This window comes from Ovis aries, chromosome 11 (genome assembly GCF_016772045.2).
Source record: "Ovis aries strain OAR_USU_Benz2616 breed Rambouillet chromosome 11, ARS-UI_Ramb_v3.0, whole genome shotgun sequence".
NCBI classification, from domain to species: Eukaryota; Metazoa; Chordata; class Mammalia; order Artiodactyla; family Bovidae; genus Ovis; species Ovis aries.
In genome coordinates, this window is record NC_056064.1 from 43,759,278 (window position 1) to 43,780,059 (window position 20,782).

The 20,782-nt window shown below is 57.5% G+C and overlaps 2 protein-coding genes across 17 annotated transcripts; one reads left to right on the top strand and one right to left on the bottom strand.

The window, feature by feature from the left end:
• Positions 1-539: 539 nt before the first annotated feature.
• Positions 540-17,412, bottom strand: UBTF (upstream binding transcription factor). Of its 16 annotated transcripts, none has more exons than XM_042256066.2 (21): positions 17,160-17,412; positions 13,427-13,551; positions 11,721-11,896; positions 11,088-11,171; positions 10,839-10,994; positions 8,384-8,448; positions 7,983-8,103; positions 7,516-7,626; positions 7,032-7,165; positions 6,720-6,861; positions 6,385-6,426; positions 6,133-6,246; positions 5,875-6,030; positions 5,366-5,500; positions 5,094-5,204; positions 4,592-4,680; positions 4,299-4,488; positions 3,518-3,565; positions 3,125-3,196; positions 2,884-3,027; positions 540-2,801 (listed from the first exon to the last, which is right to left on the bottom strand). In XM_042256066.2, the coding sequence occupies exons 2-21, from the start codon at positions 13,482-13,484 to the stop codon at positions 2,676-2,678; spliced, it is 2,274 nt and encodes a 757-aa protein (XP_042112000.1). In that variant the 5' UTR covers positions 13,485-13,551; positions 17,160-17,412; the 3' UTR covers positions 540-2,675. The 16 variants fall into 16 exon arrangements, with proteins under 16 accessions (XP_042112000.1, XP_042111997.1, XP_027830244.2 ...); XM_042256063.1 differs by lacking the exon at positions 17,160-17,412 and adding an exon at positions 16,474-16,577; XM_027974443.3 differs by lacking the exon at positions 17,160-17,412 and adding an exon at positions 16,014-16,283.
• A 1,260-nt stretch (positions 17,413-18,672) lies between these two features.
• Positions 18,673-19,081, top strand: LOC105612015 (small nuclear ribonucleoprotein F-like). Its single transcript, XM_012186201.4, has one exon. The coding sequence runs from the start codon at positions 18,764-18,766 to the stop codon at positions 19,001-19,003; it is 240 nt and encodes a 79-aa protein (XP_012041591.1). The 5' UTR covers positions 18,673-18,763; the 3' UTR covers positions 19,004-19,081.
• The last annotated feature ends 1,701 nt before the right edge of the window (positions 19,082-20,782 follow it).

Below are 20,782 nucleotides of genomic sequence, written 5' to 3' on the forward strand. Positions count from 1 at the left end.
AGGTCTTCAGTGGGCCTGGGTCTTTAGCCCTTGGTGGTTCTGGGAACCCAGCCGAGGCCTGTGGAGGGAAGGCTGTCTTCCTTAACCTCAGAGGGTGAGTCATCTTGGCCCAGCCCACTTCCCATCAGAGGTCTGGGTCCTTTAGGAAAGTCTTTTCTCACTCTGGTGAGGTTGAGGGCTCAAGGTTACCCCAACTCCCAATGATTAGCCCTTACATGATCAGGGTGAACCCCTGACCCTAATGGTTCATCACCTTCATTTTTCAAGGCAGTGCATGCTGGGAGAAAATTTGTTTTCCAAATTCTCAGTCCTTAGTGGTCTGACTACCTAAGTTAACAAACTGAATTGAGAACGTGCAAGAACAGTAGCACAAAACAATGTGAAAATAGGTTGCTATGGAGCCTTCAGGAATGAGGAAGATGATTCTAGAAAGAAGAGGCAAACAAGTTGCCTTCAAGGGTCTTACCACACTGAGCCTGTTGGGTCACCTCTGCCACCACTCCCACTTCACTGAGTCCAGTGATCAGACAGCAGTCAAATCTTTGTATTTTTACTTTATTATACAAAAAAAGGGAAAACAAAACTTCCACAGTTGGCCTTAAGCTTAGGCAGACACCTCTAAGCCATTCCCTCCCACCTCCCATGATACAAATTCAAGTTGTGGTTGTTGTTGAAACCTACAAAAACACTTCTTAAATATTAGAAAAAAACGGGGTTGGGGGGGAGAGCAGGGGTCCTCCCACCCCAGTCATCCCATCCCAGTGCCAAAATGCACTCAGAGTGACCTCTTACAGCACCCACACCCCCACCCCCACAGCTATGTTTGTACTGTAAGAATTTTTCAATTTTTAAAACAGGAAAAAAAAGTGCCCCAAAGTTGTTTTTAAATGAAAAACACATTCCACTAAAACACAACAGCGCAGGGGCACTGGAACAGGGAAATGGGGCTCTCTGCAGGGGCTCTTGAGAAGAAATAGAACCTATGAACCCCTGTACCTAATTCCAGAAGCAGGACAAAGAAAGGGGAGTGGGGAGTAGGGAGTGTCCCCCACTAGCTCCTCCCACCCCCAGCACCACATCCGAGAGGCAAAGCAGATTATCTACCTTCCTCTGTGAGCGGGACCCACCTTTCCCACCACACCTCCTAGACAAGAGTTCTTCCTCTTGCCTTTCATTCAGAGGGGGAGGGTGGAAAAGCACAAACCCCCAATTAAATAGGTCACTGACATGATTGTTTAAAAAAATTTTGATCAAAAGCAACAACAAAAATTAAACCCACAGAGACTAGGTGGCTTGGCTTTTTGAGAGTCTAGGAATCAGGGTTCCAAAATCTGGGGGATGGCTGGGAAGGGTTAGGACAGCTGTCAAAGCAGCTTTTGCAGACCTCTCCCTCAGCTGTGGGTTTGGGGAGATGGGGTGGGGAAGGGAGCTGACCTGAGAAATCAAAGGAAATGGGGGTGGGGTAGCTGGAGGATATGGGGGGCAGGCAGGAGGGGTGTCTAAGAGCTTCCAACACATCTCTTGAAGCCCAGGTTCAGAGCCGACGGCAGCTAGGTGACCCCTCAGATGAGCTGGAGACACCTTTCCCGCCAAATAAAATATTTAAGGTTCACCTAGTCTGTCCCCCTCCCCACTGTCCTGATGGATACTGGAGACTTGCTGTAGCGCCAATGGCCCTGGCTGAGGGAGACCAGCAGAGGAAGCACCAGAGTGGCTTCAGTACACCCGAACTGAATCAGAGATCAGGCAAAGCGGAAGATATGGAGAAAAGGGCCACCCCAACCTATCCCCACCAGGGTCAGCGTCTCCATAGCTCTCACAACCCTTTTACCTTCTCTTACACACACAAATACACGTGCCTTTGCACACATCCACAGGTGCACCCATGCTATGTACAGGCCACAGGCATACACACACGCACACACGCGCACACACACACACTTTTCCATACACATCAAGACCGTTTTAAAAAAGCCCCAAACCTACCCTCTAAACCCTCCCTCTCCCAGAAATGACAACAGAGACGGCAGCCGAGATCGGTAGGAAACGTCTCGTTGACAGCTCAGAGCTTAAAAAAAAAATATATACACATATATAAAAAACACTTCTGCCCCCTCCCCCCCGCCCCCGTGAGTGGGTCCAGGCAGCTCCTTCCCGCAGGGGGCAGGGAAGAAGAGGGCCATGGGGCAAGGCCTATTTCTTCATAGGCGCCAGCCCTCTTCTCCCATGTTCCCTGCCTCCAGTTCCAATGCAGGGATCCAGGCTGCAAGCCCCTCTGGAAAGAAAGGGGTCTTCCTCAAGCTTCCACCCTCCCTTGGGTTGGGCTGCAGGTGTAGGGGGCCTCACTGAACTCTTTGGGAACCCCGACCCACTCCCGGGTCCATTGTCCATGCCGGAAACCGCAAGTGCAGAAGAGGGGGTGGGCTGGACCAGTCCGGTGGTGGCTCAGTCTGATGGGTACGCTCCCTGGAGGGCCCCCCAGGGCTGATGTCTCTGAGGCCGCAGAGTTCTGGCCTGGGCGCCTCCAGCGCCTACCCCCCACCGTGTTTTGTTTTGTTTTAAAAAAAAAAAAAAAGAAAGAAAGAAAGTGGGGGAGGCCAAGGGGCAGGGGACAGAACATGGGGGAGAAACAAAGGTGTTCAGCCGGAGAAGGGAGCCCCGGGTGGGGCTGAGCCTCAGTTGGAGTCAGAGTCCGAGGAGTCCCCCGAGGAGGAGGAGCTGGAGCTGCTGCCCTCGGACTCGTTGTCCTCATCCTCGTCATCGTCCTCGTCGTCGTCCTCATCCTCATCGTCCTCCTCATTCTGGGCGACAAGGAAAGTATGGTCACCAGGGGGCCGTCCTGGCAGCCCCTCCGCCCCGCCAACCATGCCCCATCCACCCCACCTCATCCCCATCCTCGCTCTCATCCTCGCTGCTGGACTCGGAGGAGTCCCCGCCATCCTCAGAGGAGTCCCCGTTCTCATCATCTTCCTCCTCCTCATCCTCTTCGTCTTCATCCTCATCCTCTTCATCATCATCCTCAGACTCCTGGGAGGGATGGAAGCACATCGGTGGTCCCTGCCATGCCACTCAAGGCACCTCAAATCCCCCCACCCAGCCCCCCGTTCTGGGAGGGGCTCCTTACCGACTTAGATTGCAGGGCAGTCCGACTGGACTTGGGGTTTGGGCCTCGCAGCTTGGTCATGTTCTTACGTTTCTGTAGGAGGGGATGGGGACATGGGCAAAGGGAGTAGCCAGGAGTTCTGTACTGCTCCCCCCAGAAAGTGAAAGTCGTGTCCAACTCTTTGTGACCCCACGGACTTGGGCTCCTCTGTCCATGGGATTCTCCAGTCCAGAATAATGGAGTGGGTAGCCACTGCCTTCTCCAGGGGATCTTCCCAATCCAGGGATCAAACCCAGATCTCCCGAACTGCAGGCGGATTCTTCACCCTCTGAGCCACCAGGGAGCAACCCCCTAGCCCCCACCCCCACCACAAGTTCCCTCCTTATCCCAACAGCACCCTGCTCCCAGACTCACATTAGAGATGTACTCTTTATATGCCGCACGTTCCTGGGGAGACAGACTCTGGGGGAGACAGAGGAGGAGGTGAGGGCGGGAACATGACTCAAACTACTGCTGACTGAGCACACTGGTCAAGCACCAGGCATCATCATGCCACCTGCGCCCATCCCAGTCTCCTTGGGTCTCTGCAGAGAACCCTAAGGACCTGAGAACACAGCTCAGTATTTCTGCTTAAGATGCTCCAAAGCCTTTTCTAAGCTACCCCGTCCTAAGACTGCTTTCATGTCTGTCCTGTGCTCTACCCAAATGGAGGCTCCAGAGTCAGGGCCTTCCTCAACTCAGAGAAGCACCCCCGGAAGACTGCCCCAGAAGCCAAGCCCAGAGCCACTGCCAAGGCAATCTGGGGCTCACCAAATTGTCTGGAACCCTTAACCCCTGCTATTCCCCCTGGGTCCTTGGCCAACCCACCTGGGTGGCTGGGGAGGACACTGGTGACTCTCCCCACTTTACAGATCCGACTGCTCAAGCAAGGCACAGAAGGGGAGCTCAGAGGCTAGAGGCTGAGCCAGAGTCTTGGAGACATCCCCTGGTCCCGGCTGGAGGGAGGAAAAGTCAGTCTGACTTGGATCTTCCTACTCCCTGGCTGTGTGACCTGGGGTAAGTTACTTCACCTCTCTGAGCCTCAGTTTCCTTCTCTGATAGTAACCATTACCCTGAAGGACTGCTGGGACGCTGAATGAAATCACGAATGCAGACCAGCCAGCAGGAGGCTTCCTAGGGTCCCCTGCCCTCTCACCTTGACCCAGAGGTCCAGGTTCACTTTGTACTGTTTCTGCTGCTCCTCGGCCTGCTTCTTGTAGTGCTCCTTCTGGCTCTGGGAGATGCGGTGCCAGCGGCTGCCAATCTCCACCATGCGCTCCTTCAGCGGCAGGTGGTTCAGTTGCCCATTGGACAGCAGCTCCTGGGAGAACTTCTGATAACCATTCCTGGGAGGTGTGGGTGTCACAGGGAGGGTCAGGACACCAACCAAGCAGCCCCTCCACCCTGACCCTCCCCACCCCAAGGAGGGACTCTAGCCCCCAGACTCACATGGGAGGTTTCTTGGGTTCTCCCTGGAACTTCATCTTCTTGGAGGAGTTTGCAGCAGCCGGGGGTGCCCGCCTCTCACTGAGCTCTCTCTGTGAGGACACCCAGAAAGGTCACTATCCTCTCTCCTGCCCCATACCTGCAGTCCCTAGCTGACTCTCCTTTTAAGTGCCAGGAAGGAGGAGAAACTAAGGCACAGCTAGGGAGCAATTTCCTAACCACTCACGCCTTCGTCATGTAGGTCCTGCCGTCTGAAAGTGGTTTCATAATTGCACTCACATGATTGGTATCCTCACTCTCATTTTACTGATGCATGACTGAGGCTCAGAGAAGGAAGTTAAAAGACTTATTCAGGGTCACACAACCCAAGCTGGGACTTCTGGCTCCAAGTCCCACGCAGTAAGGAAAGCCACCCACCCGAGAGGATGTTCCTGAGTTTTAAGTGGGAGGAGGTGGCCCTAGCTCCATCCTGTCCCACTGAGCTAACCAGAAGCCCCCTTCCCACCTCGTATCGCTTTTGGTCTTCGGCTGCCTTCTTAATCCACATCAGTTTCTCCTTCTTTTCCATGTTGTTCCAAGTCATCTCCATGGCTTTCAAGGCCTTCTCCCGGTCATTCTGGGGACAGGGAAGGGTGTCAGAAGTGGGAAGGGTCACCTGGGGCTGCCCACTCTGTGGGCAGTAGCAGAACAACCCCTTTCCGAAGAGATTAATGATAAAGCAACTACTTATGCAGAAAGAAAGAAAAGAAAAAAGACCCCTTTCCCATTGCCTGCTACCTTGAAGCGGGCCAGGTAGTCGCCAATGACACTCTGTTGCCAGATCTCCTCTGCTCTCTTGGGCGACTCCGGCAACTTGCCTGGCTTCCTCTCCGACTGGGCCTTCAGCGCCGCCTCCCGGGCCTTGTACTTGGCCTGCGGAGGGACAGTAGAGGTGTCAGCCTTCCGGCCACCCCCAGGGGGCGCGCACGGCCCATCCTGCAATGGAAGGTTCTCCCCTCCACCAACGGGTGGGGAGGGGCAAGCGGAGGCGTGGGCTGGTGCAGATGTCTCCAGCCAGGGGCTCAAGCCGCCCAGCGGCCGGCTCCCCAGGGAGCCTACAGCCCACAGCTGACAGCTTCCCGCCTTCCGGCTCGCTAGGTTCCCAGCCCCACCATCTGCACTCAGGCCGCTGTGTGGCTCACACCTCACATACACACCCGGGGCAGGGTGAGGAAGTGCAGCTAGCCCCCGGGGGAGAAGCGGCCCAGACTCTGCCTGGCAGCCCCTTCTGGTCTGGCAAGCCTGACCTTTTTCTTCTCCGACAGGTCATTCCACATGCGGGCCAGCAGGCGGGTCAGCTCGCTCTCTGAGAGCTCGGGCCGCTCCTCCTGCAGCTGCCGCCGCTTCTCTTCCGAGAAGATGAACATGGCTGACACGGGCCTCTTGGGCTTCTCCGAGCCGCCCTTGTAGATGTGCAAAGAGGGTCGGCGTCCACGGGGTGCTCACAGGGAGCCCCGCCTCTTCCCCTCCACCCCACCTGCTGCTTGGTCATGCCCCCTGCCCACCTTGCCCGCATCCTGGGAGGGCTTCTTGGAGGCTGGGCTGGTGGCTTGCTTCTTGTTGATGTTCAACATCTTCTCTTCCCCCAGGACCCGCTGCTGCTCCTCTTCAGGCAGGCTCTGGTCAGGGAAAAAGAGGGGGCAGCATGGGGTTGAATACGTAGTCCCTAGGCTGTGTCTGTGTTGTCCTAGGGGCCTTGCTCACCAACCACTCCCTGGCCTCTCTCTGCCCACTGCCCTCCCCGAAGGAACACTCACCTCTAGAAAACGGAGCAGGTCCACCTCATAATCCTTCTTTTTCTGGGAAAGGAAGGGGAGTCAAGGTCAGTCAGGGGGCAGCCTCACTGGAGACCTCCTATGCTCCAGGGACCAACAGTCGCCTCTCAGAAAACCGTCCAGAGCCTGGCCAGGGCCCAGTCTCCCGCCACACCTGGTAGGCAGGAGGCCCAGGACCCTGCCTTGATCAGCACAGACACTAAACCAAGCACAACACCGCGTGTAAAGCAAGGGCCCAGGGTCAGACTTCATGCTTCAAAACCCCAAGGTTCTCCGGGCGTCCCGCCACTCCAGGGCTGGCCCTTGCCCCGGCGCACCTGGTCGCACTTCTTGTGGTAGGCATCTTTCTCCTTCTGGGAGAGCAGCTTCCACTGCTGGCTGCATAGCACCATGCGCTCTGTGCTGGGCACATCCTTCATGTTGGCCATCAGCTCTGCGCAGTACAGTGAGTAGCTGTTCCTGTCACAACCGGCAGTAAGGGAAGAGCATGCCTGTGAGTGACCAGGGAGGCCCTGGGCAGCGGCCCCCTTACTTCCAGAGCCTGGGCGGAGGTCCTTCATCAGCCCGGCTCCCTAGCTGCCTGCCGGCTCACCCCCCAACCCCCAACCCCAGGGCAGGGCAGCGCTCACGGAGGTGGCTTGGTGGGTCGCCCATCAAACTTGTCCTTGAGCTGGCGTTCAGCCTTGGTGAGGGTGGACTTGGTGATGCCCTCCTCACTGATGTTGAGCTCGGGGTGCTTCTGGATGTAGTCACGCATAATCTCCTGCAGAGTGAGGTTGAGGGGATGGAGGGCAATGGGGTGTGGGGTTAGCTGGGGCCGGGGGGGTGGGGGAGAGCCGCTGGGGAAGGGAGGCAGGGAGCCAAGCTGGGGGGTGGCCGTGCATCTGCTGTGTCACAAGAGACGTGGTGCCCTGCCCTGCCCTAGCCTGAGATCTCATGTTGGGGGGGGCAGGGGGGGCAGGGAAGGTAGGGGCAGAGGTGAGGGGCCCAGAAGGCCCCTCCCTCAGTGACGGGATGGGCAGTGACTGCCTCCCGCAGAACGCGGAGGCTGCAGAGTCAGAGGGCAGAGGCTCGTGAAGAGCCGGACGGGGAGGAGCGCAGCGGAAGCCTAACCTCGTACTCCTTCCGCTGCTCCAGGGCCTTATGAATCCATTTCAGCCTCTTTTTGTCCGAGAGCTGAGACCACTGCTTCCCCAGGGAGTCCTTCACCTCCTTCGTAGTGGCCTGCAAACCAAAAGCCGTCAGACACACACAGGCAGCCAGGGGGAGGGGGAAGGGGAAGGGGAGGGGGACACAGAGGCCCCCGCCCCCTCAGGCCACAGGAGGTCACAAGAGTGTCCCCCACGGGCCAGGAGGGGAAGGCAGAGAGGCGGAGGGTCCCGCCTGGGTGCGAGGGGACAGGCTCACACACGCACACGCACGCACGCACACGCCAGCTGGCCCAGGCCCTGTCCATGCAGCCCACCCCTGGGGAGGGGCCTCCTCTCCTGCTCCCCTGCACCATGCCCGGCCGACCTGCCGCGGCTCCCCCCTTGCCACCACCGTGCGCCCTCCCCGCCACCCCTTGGCCGGACACTCACATCTGGCCGCACTTTGAGATACACCTTCTTCTCGTGGGTGTACCACAGCTGCTGGGGGGTTTTGGGCTTCTCGGGGATGTCCGACTTCTTGGCATTCTGGATTAGGTCTGGGTGATCCTCCCTAGCCAGGGCGCGGGGAGCGACAGTCAGTGGTTGGGGATGGGGGTCCTGCCAGGGCAGACCCTGGCTAGCTGCCCCACTCGCTAAGGCTCCTCAGCCCATCAGCTGGGGCCTAGTGGACCAGTGGTTAGCTGCCAGTCTCTGCCCCTGAATGTGAACCACTACGGTCAACAAGTGACCCATCCATCTTCCATGCCTCATGGGTGTTGAGCGCCAGGCTCTAATCCCCTCTCCTGCCACACCCAGCACCCTGTGGCCTCCTCTGGGCTCCACTGCCTTACCTGAATCGGGCGAGGTTTCGCTCAAACTCCTGTTTCTCCCTCTGGAAGTCCTGAATATATTTCATCTGGGGGGAGGAGGCGATGGGGTCATCCATGACCCAAGAGCTGAGCCACAAACCCCACCAAGTCCTCCTTGCTACCTATTTTGCCTCCCTGTCAGTGATGTGTATGGAGAATGTCCTGAGTAGGGGGGTGGGGGAAGGGAAGATGGTGGCCTGCCTTCTGGTGGGTTGGTGGCGGGTGGGGGGGGGGGGACTCTGTAGCTGACACTAGGACCTACAGGGGTCTCCCAGAACACATCCCATCCCCTCACTTTAAGAAAGGGAGAGTCCCAGGATGGGGGTGGAGGTGGGGTGGCCACATGGCATTACCCAGTCATTCACTAAGCAGGGACAGCACTGGGATTCCCCGAGATAGTCCCCCTCTGCCTTTCCCCAACACCAAGGAAACCCCCAGGGAGGGAGTCAGGGAGGGCATAGGCCTTGCCTGTCGCTCGCTCCTCCTCTGTCTGTGGCAGCTAATACTAGTGTGCCCTCTCAGGTGGCCCACAGGGCTGGGGGCAGGCTGAGTCCCACTTCTAAGGCACTGAGGAGAGAGACTTAACTGACTGCATCCCAGAGTGAATTCTTGTCTTCTGAAGCTGGATTTCCCCCCACCTCCAATCCTCTATCTTTGGGTCCCTGGTTGTCCTTGGCGATCCTGACACCATCCCCGCCACAACCCTCAGTCATGACCACTTTCCCTGCCTCCGATCCCTTCTTCCAGGTTCTTGGCTCCCTGCGCCATCCCTCCCCCAGCCCCTTCCTTCTCTCACCCTGGTCCCCCCTTCCCACCATCCCATCTCTATCCCTGCATCCTTCCTGCCTCCCTGCACCCCTCCCTCTTGGACTTCTTTTCCAGCCTGTCTCTTTCCCTTCTTCGTCTACCTCCCCTCCTGGCCCCAGTTCAACGTCCCTCTTTCCTTTCTCCCTCTTCTTCCCAGATTCACAACCAGAATAGCGCTGGAGGAGGCCAGGGACACATGCTACTTGAGCCCAACCTCTGCCTCTCATCAGGTGCGAGAAGCAAGGCCGTTCTGCTTCCCTCTGAGGTTTCCACAAAAAAACCGAGAGCAGAGCCCTGCCTCCTTCGCCCCAGTCTCAGCTCTCCTCTCACAGAAACAGCAGCTTTCAGAGCCAGAAGGCACCACCCAGATCAGGCTCAACCTCCACGCCTCAGATCAAGACCAGGCCCAGAAGATGGAAATGACTTACCAAAGGGCACATGTACGGTGATGCAGTGGCAGTTCAGGGGAACAGGCTCAGTGTGTCCCCTAGGCCAGCACTCTGTCCACTGTACCTCGGAGTTTCCTCTGTCCCGCCCTGGTCCTGAGACCCTCTGCCTCTCCCTCTCACCCCATGGGAACATCTGGGCAGTGTGTATACAGTCAGCTCTGCAACAGCCCCATCAGAGGGGTCAAGAATAGCTCCAGCAATTCGTACTCCAGCTTGGTTCAGGCAGCAGCTGCAGACAGCTGGATGGACCCAGTCAAGCGAGCTCCTTTTTTTGGGTACAAGACCAGGCCATGTGAGCCCGAAGCCAGGGTGTGCAAACTGGGACAAGGGCTGCTCCCAGGGCTGGTGCCCTCCCGAGAGCCAGCTGCCTACACTGTCTCCTCTCCAGCAAGTGTGCCTTCTTGTCTCTTCTGCTGCCCCTCGCTAGCATCTCTCCCTGGCTCCATCTCACCAGGCAGTATCTCCTCTGTGCGTCTCTTTCTGCCCACCGCCTCTCACTGTTGTCCTACCTGCAGGCTCCTCCGATGCTGTGCTGCCTGTTTCTCCCAGGGACCACACAACCTCACTGTGTTGACCATGTCCACCCCTGCCTGGGAGGCTGGGGCAGCCTCTACCCAAGGTTAATGGGCTTGACAATCTGGGACAGCACGGGGCCACAAAGGACAATATGTGTAAGGGGGAGGAAGTCCATGTAACCTGGGGACGCACCCGTTACCTGCCTAGAGAAGAGGGCTAGGCAGAGAGCCCAGGCACTAAACCATGGTCCTGGGACACGATGCCCTCCTGCACCCCAGTTCCTCTGACCGCAAAATTCAGACCACTCAGTCTCCTGGAGTTACCTCTATGAGCATCAAGTGAGACCATGTGGGGAAACGTCAGACGTGAATGTGCAAGCCTAACAGTGAGGACATGTGTGTGAAAGAGGACGTGTGTTATAGTGTCTGTCTTGGTCGTGGTTACATCTGTAGCAGTGCCAACACCTGAGGGTGTGTGGGCCCAGGAGGCGATGATCAGGTGCGCTCCCCAAGGCCCTCCTCTACTCTGCTGACCCACCCACGCCCCTGACACCAGGTCCCTCGGTCTAAACCCTTGCTGCCCCCCTACCCCCTGAGCCAGATAACCTACACCATACCAGCTTCTCCCCACCTCTTCCCTCTGCACCTTAGCCCCCCGCCCCCCACCTTCTTCTTCTCCGGCAGTTCCTTGTATTTCTTGGACAGAATCTTGGTCAGGTCCAGGTTACTCATCTCCGGGTGGAGTTTAGCATACTTGGCCCGCTTCTCCATGAAGAAGCGAAAGTAAGGGGTCAGGGGCTTCTTTGGGAAGTCTGGATGTTTCTGGAAGGAGGGACAAGGACACAGTCTAGGTGAGACACTGGTCTTTGAGCCTTGCTTTTCTGAACTCTCGTGTTCCTCCACTTGGAAACTCACCTTGAGTTTTTTGCCTTTGTAAGGATTTTTAACGTGTTCCTGAGCATCGAGGATCAATTCTGTCAATGTACGGAACTTTCTCACCTGGAGGAAGAAAGGAGGTGAGGATAAGGGGAAGTACCAAAGAGGGGAATGCCACCCTGGAGCATACCCTCGTTTTCCAACAGGCCTTCTCTACTTTCCACTAGATTGAAGATATCAAAGGAGAAGGGCTGGGGTCGAGAGCGACACAGCTCAGGCTGTGCTGATACCCAGGCACTGGCCCATGTTTACTGCAGAGGTCCGGGCAGTCGGTACACATCGTAGGAGAGCAAGAAGGCGACCACCTGACCTCGAAATGGTTGTCCATGTCAGCACCTCATTCAATCCCCAGAACAGCTCAGGTGACAGATGCTCTAAGACGGTAAGTATTCAAGGCCACATAGCTTAGAAAGTAGAACTGAGAAGTCTTGGCCAGTGCTGTCAACCGTGCCAACTCCCGAAATGCACAAGGGCGACCACACGAGGACCTCGCCTGGTCTCTTTCCTTCCTGTTTATAGACTTCTGTTTCATCTCCCCCACCAAGAAGGCTGAAGCAAGGGTCGGTGGAGATGTGTGTTCGAATGTGTTGGGGAGGGAGGGGACTCCATTACCTCGTTAGAAATCTCCACCCATTTCAGCTTGCACATGTCTCCAGAAAAGTCTTTAAATGCTACTTTTTCCCAGTCCATATGTGACTCGGTGGTTTTGAACTTGGAGCTGTCATTGGATGGAATGTTGTTCTTCATGCATTCCAGCAAAGTCAACATGTCTTCCTGGGACCAGCGGTCTGGGAAGGGTAAGAAAGGCCATTATGCCTGGCTCATGCCAGCCCCCATCTGTTCCCTGGTCCTTAAGCACTCAACCCTTCCTTCCCAGAGCATCTCAGACCCTTCAGATGGTTATCTCCATCTGAAGACACAGACATCACATGGCCTGGCCCTAAGGAAAAGCTGTGGCCATATAGATTAGAGCAGGGACTCCAGTCCAAACAACATCACCCCTGGAAAACCAGACTTGGACTCAAATTTGGCTTACTTCAAAGCTATTATCATTTCTAACGTGCCAGCCTGCCATGGGTTACAGTTTATTGTAGGGAAAGGGGGAGGGGAAGGAAGCCACAGTGATTTGGGACCCTGATGGAGAACAGCTAGCTTACTGCAGAAGAAAGGGAAACAAAGAGACCACACACCTAAACGTGAAGCTAAATTCAGTCCCAGCTCTACGTGGCTACCCTAAATGTGCAGACTGAGGCAGGGGTGTGGGCCACAAGGAGAACCCACGGCAATGTTTTGCTCCAGCATAGCTGGAGACTAACATTAAAGATGTGAGTATTCCACCACCCTATCCTCTCTCTCAGAAAGGACCAAAGGAGACTTTGGAGCAAGTAAAAGAATGATAGAGCCATACAAGGCAGCTAAGAGGCAAAGCCAGCAGGTGGGCAAAGGGTGAGCTCTGCTCCAGGGAGGGCCCCCCACCCTAGAATTCTGAGTTGTTTTCCCAGCCCAATTCCCCATGGAAGCAAAAAAAAAAAAAAAAAAAGGAGTCTGGACCAGCTATTTCCAGCCACTCCATAAAGGCAGCTCCATTAAGGGCTCTCTGGAGGGGACTACTGGGGAAGGTGAGCTAGGATGATAGCCAACCACGGCTAGGAGTCAAAAGGGCTCTTGACTTGCATTCACATCTGGTCACCTGGGTCAGGGTTTTTGCAGGAGGGTCACATGAACCCATAATCCTCTCTCCTCTCAGTGCCCCACAGGCATTGCCAGATGCTCAGATTCATCCTACCCACCCTGCCACCCTACAACTGGATCCCCACTGGATGTGGTAGAGTATAATTAAGTGTGTTTGAGGTCTCCAGCCATCAAAATACCCTTTCTCTCCAACCTGCCTCACCAAAAACTATGCCCTCTTAATAACAATTAAAAAAAAACAACCCTGAAAAGCTTTCCCAAATCCCTCTCATCTCCCCCTTGCTCCCAATATATTCCTTGTCTCTCCTCCCATTCCAGGACACTGCTGAGGACACACTCGGGGTGACTGGGAACCCCAGAAGGAAGGCTTAAACAGGCCTCCTCCTCCCTCTCTAACCTGGGGGTGAGGGGAATGGAGTGTGAAAAATACAATTTGTAGGTTCAAAGCCAAATAATTTGGGTTTAGCCAAACACCCAGTGTGAGGGGTGTTTGACACTCAAGTGCCTTCCTCCCATTTCAGTTCAGAGAACCCCGATGGGAGAAAACCTTTAGAAGGAGAGTGGGCCTCGCATTCCTACGTGAGAATGGAGGGTTTAAGTTAGAGGGCTGAGGCTGGGGCTCCTACCTTGGCCTTTAGGGGCGGCCATTTCCAGGTCTGTGGGGCAGTCGGCTTCTCCGTTCATTCTCCAGCCGTCCAGCCACTTCCTCGGTCGTGCTGGCCAGGCAAGCCGGGGTCAAAGCCACCTCACCCTTTAGAAAAGACACCAGTCCCCTCTCAGGCGGGCTGAGAGGTGGGGGACTGTCTATCACTCCCTCCCCGAAAGGGGAGGGGGACATAACCCCACACTCTCAGAGAGACCCAGCCAAGACTCCAGAAGACTTGATGAGTTGGTGGGGGTGAGAGTGCACTCCTCTACCTCCTAACCCCACCCCCAGCCTCTACAGCTCCACTCATAGGCGTGCGCCCTCCGCTGCCCACGCGAGACACTGCTCCGCGCTCCAGCGCGCCGCGAGCGCCCGCCCTCCGCCCTCCGCCCTCCGCCCTCCTTCCCCCACCCCGGCAAAAAAAAAAAAAAAACAAACTCCTCCTCTTCTGTGCGCCCCGCCCCGGGGAGGCCCCAGGCTGGAGGGCGGGGGAGGAGGAAGGGCGGGTAAAGGGCGCGCGCGGTCGCGGAAGCGGGCACGCGCCTCAGTCTCCTCCTCCCGCTCCCCCCGGCCGGTTCCCCCCGCCTCCGCAACCCGGCGGGGACCCGGACGCAGCGCAGCCGCCGCCAGCCCCGGAGCGCAGCGGCCGCACCGCCCCCGGGGACCGGATCCGGATTCCCGACGCCCTCCCCCTCAGGCTCCCGACGCCGTCCCCGCCCGCCTGGGCGGGCAAGCAGCCGGAGAGAAGCGGCCTGGCCTGTCCCCCGCCCCCGAGCCACCCACCCCGGCCAGAGGCGCCGCCACCGCCCAGCCACCCCGACGCGCACGGAGGAGCCCGGCGCAGAGGCGCGACCACGGCGGGAACCGCCGCCTCCTCCCCCGAGCCTGCGGCCCAGCCCCGCCGGCGCCCCCGCCCGGGCCTCCGGGGAGCCGAGCCAAGGAGAGGGCGGGAGGACGGCGGCCGGGAGGCGGGGGAGCAGCGCTCACCGGCCCCGCCGCCCCCTCCGGCGGCCGGCGAGAACTGCGCCTGCCGGCTCGGAGAAGCGCGGGCTCCTCCGCCCGCGGCCGGGGCTCGGCTTGGGCCTCGCTTCCTGCCCTCCCCTCCCCCGGCTCTCGGCGTCCTCTCCATTTGCCCTGGTCCTCTCTCGCCCAGTTCTCTGCCTGGAACTCGCCCCGGGTCTCCAGGCGTCCACCGCACCCACGGCTCGCTCCCCGCCGCCTGGCCCCGGCCCCGACCCGGCGCGCGTCCTCAGCCGCCTCGGTTACCCGGCGCAGCGCGGCCTCCGGGCTTCCCGCTCCGGCGGCTCCCTCCCCGGCTCTGATCGGCGGCGCCCTCCCCCGCTCGGCCGGGCACAGCCGCAGCTCCCTCCCGCGGCGGCAGCGGCTCCTCCTCCGGGCGCGGCGGCGGCGGCGCTGGGGCGGCGGCTGCTGCTGTGGCGGCGGCGGCTGCGGCTGTGGCTGCTGCCTGCTGCTCCTCGCGGCGAAAAGCACAAAGCACAGCGCCCTCCGCCTGCAGGCAGCCCGCCCGCCGCCCGCCCGCCGGCCCCGGCCTCAGCTCGCACACCCCCCGCCGCCGCCGCAGCCTCCGCCGCCGGAGCGGGGAGGAGGAGGGAGAAGGGAGGAGGAGGAGCGGGAGGGGGGGCGGGAGAAGCGGGGCAGCGAGCGCGTCCTTCCCCGTAGAGCGCACACCGACCCCCGGGGAGCGAGCGCCAGCCCGCCCGCCTCGCCGGCTCCGCTCCCTCCCACAGCCTGCCCGGGCGGGCTCCGCGGGGGGCAGCTGGGAGGAGGGGCGGGAGCTGGGGGGACCCGGGCGGCCGAGGCGGAGGGAAGGAAGGAGGGGAGGGGGGTAGTGCTGGTGGTGGTGGTGGTGGTGGCGGCGGCGGCGGCTGCTGCTGCCGCCGGGGAGGGGGGGGGGGGGTCGGGGCAGGGAGACACGCAGCCGCCCGGATGGCGGCGGGGCTCGGAGCCGAGGCGGGCGGGCGCCGAGAGCGACCTCGCCAGACCCGCGGGGGAACTAGCAGGCTCGGCCGGCGCAGGAGGGAGGGCGCGAGGCGCGACCGCAGAGAGGGTGCCGGAGGGCCCCCCGGCAGCTGGAGAGGCTCCGGGGGTGTTTGCAGCCCAGCTCCAGAGCTCTCTCCCCCAGCTCAGATTCGGGCTTCCACTCCAGCCCTCACCCGCTCACTCGCCCGCCTCCCGGAGCGGGCATTTCGCGCCCACCCTTATCCCCGGAGCGTAGCCACCGGCTTGGGGCGCACGCAAGCCAATCGCCGTGCCAGGCTTCGGAGCCTGCCTCGCTGCTAAGCAGCACACACACGAAACTTGAAAAAAAAAAAAATCCCTAAAAAATGTCCTCTTTGCAAATTAAAACAGAAAAAAAAAATCTTCTTTGCTCTTTAAATCCCACAAGCGGCGATAAAGCTACGAGTCGGCGGAGGAGCCTCTGTGGGAGCTGGTTCAATCCAGCCCGGCATGGCTCCCCAGGCCTGCCCGGGCGCATGGAGATCGGCGCCGCCGCCACTCGTAGAAACCCCTCTCCCCCGAAATCCGCGGCGCCGGGGCTCACTTACCGAGCGTGTGAATGGGAGCACGGGCCAAGGGCGCCTTAAGGGTGCGGCGGGCCGAAGAGCTGAGCCGCAGCTCCGCCGCAGCCGACGCCGGGGCAGCAAGCCGCCAGACAAAGCCCGAGATGGCGAAGCGGAGCGACGGCTAATGGCGAGCCCCACGCGCCGCGCTCCGCCCGCCCCGCTCCGCCCGCCCGCCCGCCCGCCTCGGCGCAGCGCAGCGCCGCTCCGAGCGCTAGCCCGTCAGAGCCGCCTCGGCGCCGCCGCCTCCCGGGCCACCCCGGCCTCGCCTGGCCCCTCCGCCTCCTCCGGGCGACTCAGCCTCACCCCTTCCCTCCCACCGTGCTGGGGGCTGCACGAAAATAAAAAAAAAGAAAAGGAAAAATGCTTTTCTTTTTTTTTCCTCCTTTTGGCAGGGCGGGCGTGTTGAGACTTTCGAGTCTTTTTGCCCCCAGCTCGCACTCACCTGCGGAGCCGCCGGGAGGGCTGGGGGTGGGGGCGCGTGGGGCTGGAGCCGGCGAGCGCGGGTTGAAAGCTAGCCAAGCTCTGCAGCGCCCGACCCGGGCGTATACGCCGCCGCCAGTCCCCGCAGAGAAATCGTCCTCCTACCCCCGCCTCCATCGCTCTGCGTTTCTCTTCCAATCAGCCGATCGCTTGGCGGCTCCTCCATTCTCCGGCCAAGCCTGCTGCCTAGAGCGAGCTCCACTCCTCCATCTGCTCGCCCGGCTCCTCGCTCCCCTGCCGGGGCCGGCGAGGCGACGTTGGGCCGGAGGGGGATTTGCGAGGGAACCTGCCGGCTTCCCGCTCCCATTGCTCCCTCCCCGCTGCCTCCTGCTTCTCTCCTGCGTCTTTCCAACTCTCCCCTGTCGCCACTGGTGTGTGTCTGAGTGTATGCGCGGGTTTCTTTCTTTTTTTTTTTTTTTTTTTATTGCTCTTTGCTTTTGCAACCCTGGAGCCAAAGCAGGGTGGGGGGGAGAGAAAAGGGGGGGAAGGGTGTTACCAAAAAAAAAAAAAAAAAGCAAGCAAGAAAAGCTCTTAGGTTTGCAACACATTGGAAAACCGGGGGAGTGCCCCGCCTCGTCCGTTCTCGGTGCCCCGCGAGGGCCTTCCGGGTTTTAGAGCGAACCTCTCGCTATTCTCAATGCCCCTCACCTCCTCCGAGTTTAGGATCCGAGGAGTCCGAGCAAAGAGTTCTCCCCTTGGGCCATAGTAAAGGGGTGTCAGGGTGAGAGTTGGGGGCATTTTTCAAGAAGCAGCAACCATCCGTCCCACCCCTGCTTCGGTAGCTGGGCCGCGGGAGTCGGTTGAGAGCAAAAATCCCGGTGGGTTTAGGCGAAGGGGATTCCGGGGCGAAGCGGAGCCGCGAGACCGCGCTTCGCGCATCTCCCCTTCGGTCTCTGCCTCCAGTCTCCAGCCTGCTCCCCCTTTAATTTCCAAACCCCCCCCCCCCTCCTTTAATCTAATTTCTTCCAACTCCACCTTTGTTGTTAACCGGCGTCACGCCCGGACCAGCCAATCCCCGGCACGCTATCAGCTTGTCAAAAAGGCTTGGCCAGCCCTGGGAAAGCAGGCCGCGGGCTCTGCTCCCCCTGCCCCTCCTCCCCCCGGCGGCGGCGGGGAGCCGCGAGGGGAGCCTGGCACCCCGGCCTCGCCGCCAGAGCCCCAGCGGGGCAGCCTTCCCGTAGGCCTCCGCTCTCCACCATCCTGCGGGCCGGAGATAGAAAGGCCTAGGCGCGACCACCATCTACCCTCCCACTGCCGTCGGCTGCGGTTGTCTGTCTCTGCCTCTCCTCCACCGAGAAAGGTTCATCTGGACGCAGGAAGCCAGAAGACGGTCTGAAGAACGCTTGCTTCCATCAGGCGAGCCTACGGTTTGGGCCATCGCTCCGGGGCGGCGCCATCGCCCCCGGCTCTAGGGATGCCAGCCTACCACAGCGGCACTGCCAGCTGGGCCGCCGGCCCCTTTGGACTCTTCCCCTGTCACACAGCCTTCTCCATCCCCACACCACGGCCTCGCTGTTGCTGTAATTTATCTTGTCCCCTGGGAGAACTGAGAGTCCTTTCCCAGGACTTCCACAGCCCACATCTGCCACGTTTCACAAACCGGGAGGAAAATCTTGTCAAGATCTGGTGTGTCCGAATTTTTTAGTGGGTAGGCGGGGCCAATTTACCTTGATGCTAGTGAAGCTTAAGCTTCAGGGCCCTCATCGCAGGCTATCTCTTTACTTTTGATTCATCATTTGGTATTATTTTTTACTCGCCCCTCCCCCTCCCCACAAACCCAGTTCTGCCCTTGGAACTTACAGAGGGCATTTTGTGAAGGACCAAGCCATGTCACGCTGTACTTAGAACCTGCTGCTGCTGCTGCTAAGTCGCTTCAGTCGTGTCCGACTCTGCGTGACCCCACAGACGGCAGCCCACCAGGCTCCTCCGACTCTGGGATTCTCCAGGCAAGAATACTGGAGTGGGTTGCCATTTCCTTCTCCAACTTAGAACCTGCAGGGAATGACTTTCTTGTTTTGACTTCGAAACATCAAAGGGTTTGGAGTCAGAAGTCCCAGGTTTCCAGCCTCTGGGCTTTCCCACCTTAACAGTGTGAGTTTGGTTAAATGTCTTAACTTCATCTGATCCCAGTTTTCTTGTCTATAAAATTAGAATAGCAGCTGTGTGGTTACTTCAGTCCCGAGGGTCGCTCGGCAATTGCATCGGCGGCGAGTATCCTGCAGCATTTCCCCACTACTGCAGCGGTAGTCACGATGAGTTTGCCCCTCAACCCCAAACCTTTCCTCAGCGGATTAACAGGAAGGCCAGTAATGGTAAAGCTTAAATGGGGAATGAAGTACAAAGGCTACCTGGTGTCTGTAGATTGCTATATGAACATGCAGCTTGCAAACACAGAAGAATACATAGATGGAGCATTGTTTGGACATCTGGGTGAAGTTTTACTAAGGTGTAATAATGTCCTTTATATCAGGGGTGTTGAAGAAGATGGGTAAATGAGAGAATAGCATCTTTGGGGGGAAATTTTTTTATATATATTTGTAGACAATAAAAATTTGGTTTTCAAAAAAAAAATTAGAATAGCAGTCCTATGTTCTCTGCTTTTCTCACCAGGGTTGAAGGGTTGCGTAAGATGATGTATGTAAAACTGTAAAATACTCCACAATGTCACTTGCAACATTTACAATGGGAGAAACTTAGACCCCAAGAAAGTTCCAAGTCTTCCACACACAGATCTAGTGTCCAGGTGTCCCAGCTCCTGGCCCTGAACTTCTTGGCTGGGCCAAGGAGCCTTTCGGTAAAGTGCTTTGGAATAAAACAGGGTGAACATGAATCATAAGAATGATTATTATTGATTTTTCGTTCCTTGGGCAGCAAAAATCATGGCTGGCACTCTTCCCACTTGGAAACTGACTGGCTTGTTTTACATCTCCCGTGTCTGTGGTGAGGTCAGGAGTCTAGACTTGGGCTATGGGCCCAAGAGCTATGGGCTATGGGCCCAGAGCATAAGGGAACCTACCTACGCCCCCTCTTCCAATTTATTACCCCCTTGCTCCCGGTTTTCTGCCCTGTGCCTCCAAGCAGAGCCTTAGCATTCCACAATCCCAGCCAGGCTGGTGACAAGGCATAATCCTAGCTACACATTCTCCACTTGGCCCCAGGCTTTCCCTGGGTTGCCAGTATCCCAGCACTAGTTCATATAAAATCCCTGCTGTGCCTGGAATGCATTAACCAAAGTGTGACACTTCAATTCCTAGTGTACATGGAATAATTTTAGATGGTGTACAGATGAACATACTGTTTTCAAAGTTATGTATCATAATGTGTAGTTGGAAATGTTGTTTTATTTTGTTTTTTTTTTTGAGATAGTGACATAAAGCTGCTGCTTCTTGTTTGAGTGTGAGTGTGAGGTGAGTGTCCCTCTTTTATTTTTTTCTTTTTTAATTGAGGTATAACTTTCAGAGAGTAAACTGCACACATCTAAAAGAATACAACTTGATGCGTTTTTACATATGTATATATAGTATACATGTAACGTGTATACACACACACACATATATATACATACATGCACACATATATATAATGTAACTATCACCCAGATCAAGATATTGAATATTTCTAGCATTGAGCATAGCACCCCACTCCAGTACTCTTGCCTGGAAAATCCCATGGACGGAGGAGCCTGGTAGGCTGCAGTCCCTGGGGTTGCTGAGAGTCAGGCACGACTGAGCAACTTCACTTTCACTTTTCACTTCCATGCATTGGAGAAGGAAATGGAAACCCACTCCAGTGTTCTTGCCTGGAGAATCCCAGGGACGGGGGAACTTGGTGGGCTGCTATCTATGGGACGCACATAGTCGGACATGACTGAAGCGACTTAGCAGCAGCAGCAGCATTGAGCAAGCTCACTCAAAGTCAGTATTCCCCTCCAAATGTCACTAGTATTCTGAGCTATTGCCATAAGTTTAGACTGTTTTTGGAGTTCATATACATGGAATCATTCAGTATATACATTTTTACATCTGGCCTCTTTCACTCACCATTGTGTCTGAGATTAATTTATGATCTTTCACGTAGTAGTGGTTCAATGCCTTTTCATTGCCATACAGTAGTATTCCATTGTAGACATTAGTCAGTTCAGTCGCGAAGTCATGTCCCACTCCTTGCAACCCCATGGACTGCAGTGCGCCAGGCTTCCCTGTCCATCACCAACTCCCAGAGCTTACTCAAACTCATGTCCATCAAGTTGGTGATGCCATCCAACTATCTCA

Bases quoted from the DNA above. Each gene is read 5' to 3' on its own strand.
- UBTF (XM_042256066.2), bottom strand. From the start codon at position 13,484: ATGAACGGAGAAGCCGACTGCCCCACAGACCTGGAAATGGCCGCCCCT. The intron at 6,427-6,719 runs GTGCGCCGGGGC...TTCCTTTCCCAG, and splicing joins ACCACAAGAAGTGCGACCAG to AAAAAGAAGGATTATGAGGT. The intron at 3,566-4,298 runs GTGAGAGGGCAG...TGTCTCCCCCAG, and splicing joins ACCTGGACCTCTGGGTCAAG to AGTCTGTCTCCCCAGGAACG.
- LOC105612015 (XM_012186201.4), top strand. From the start codon at position 18,764: ATGAGTTTGCCCCTCAACCCCAAACCTTTCCTCAGCGGATTAACAGGA.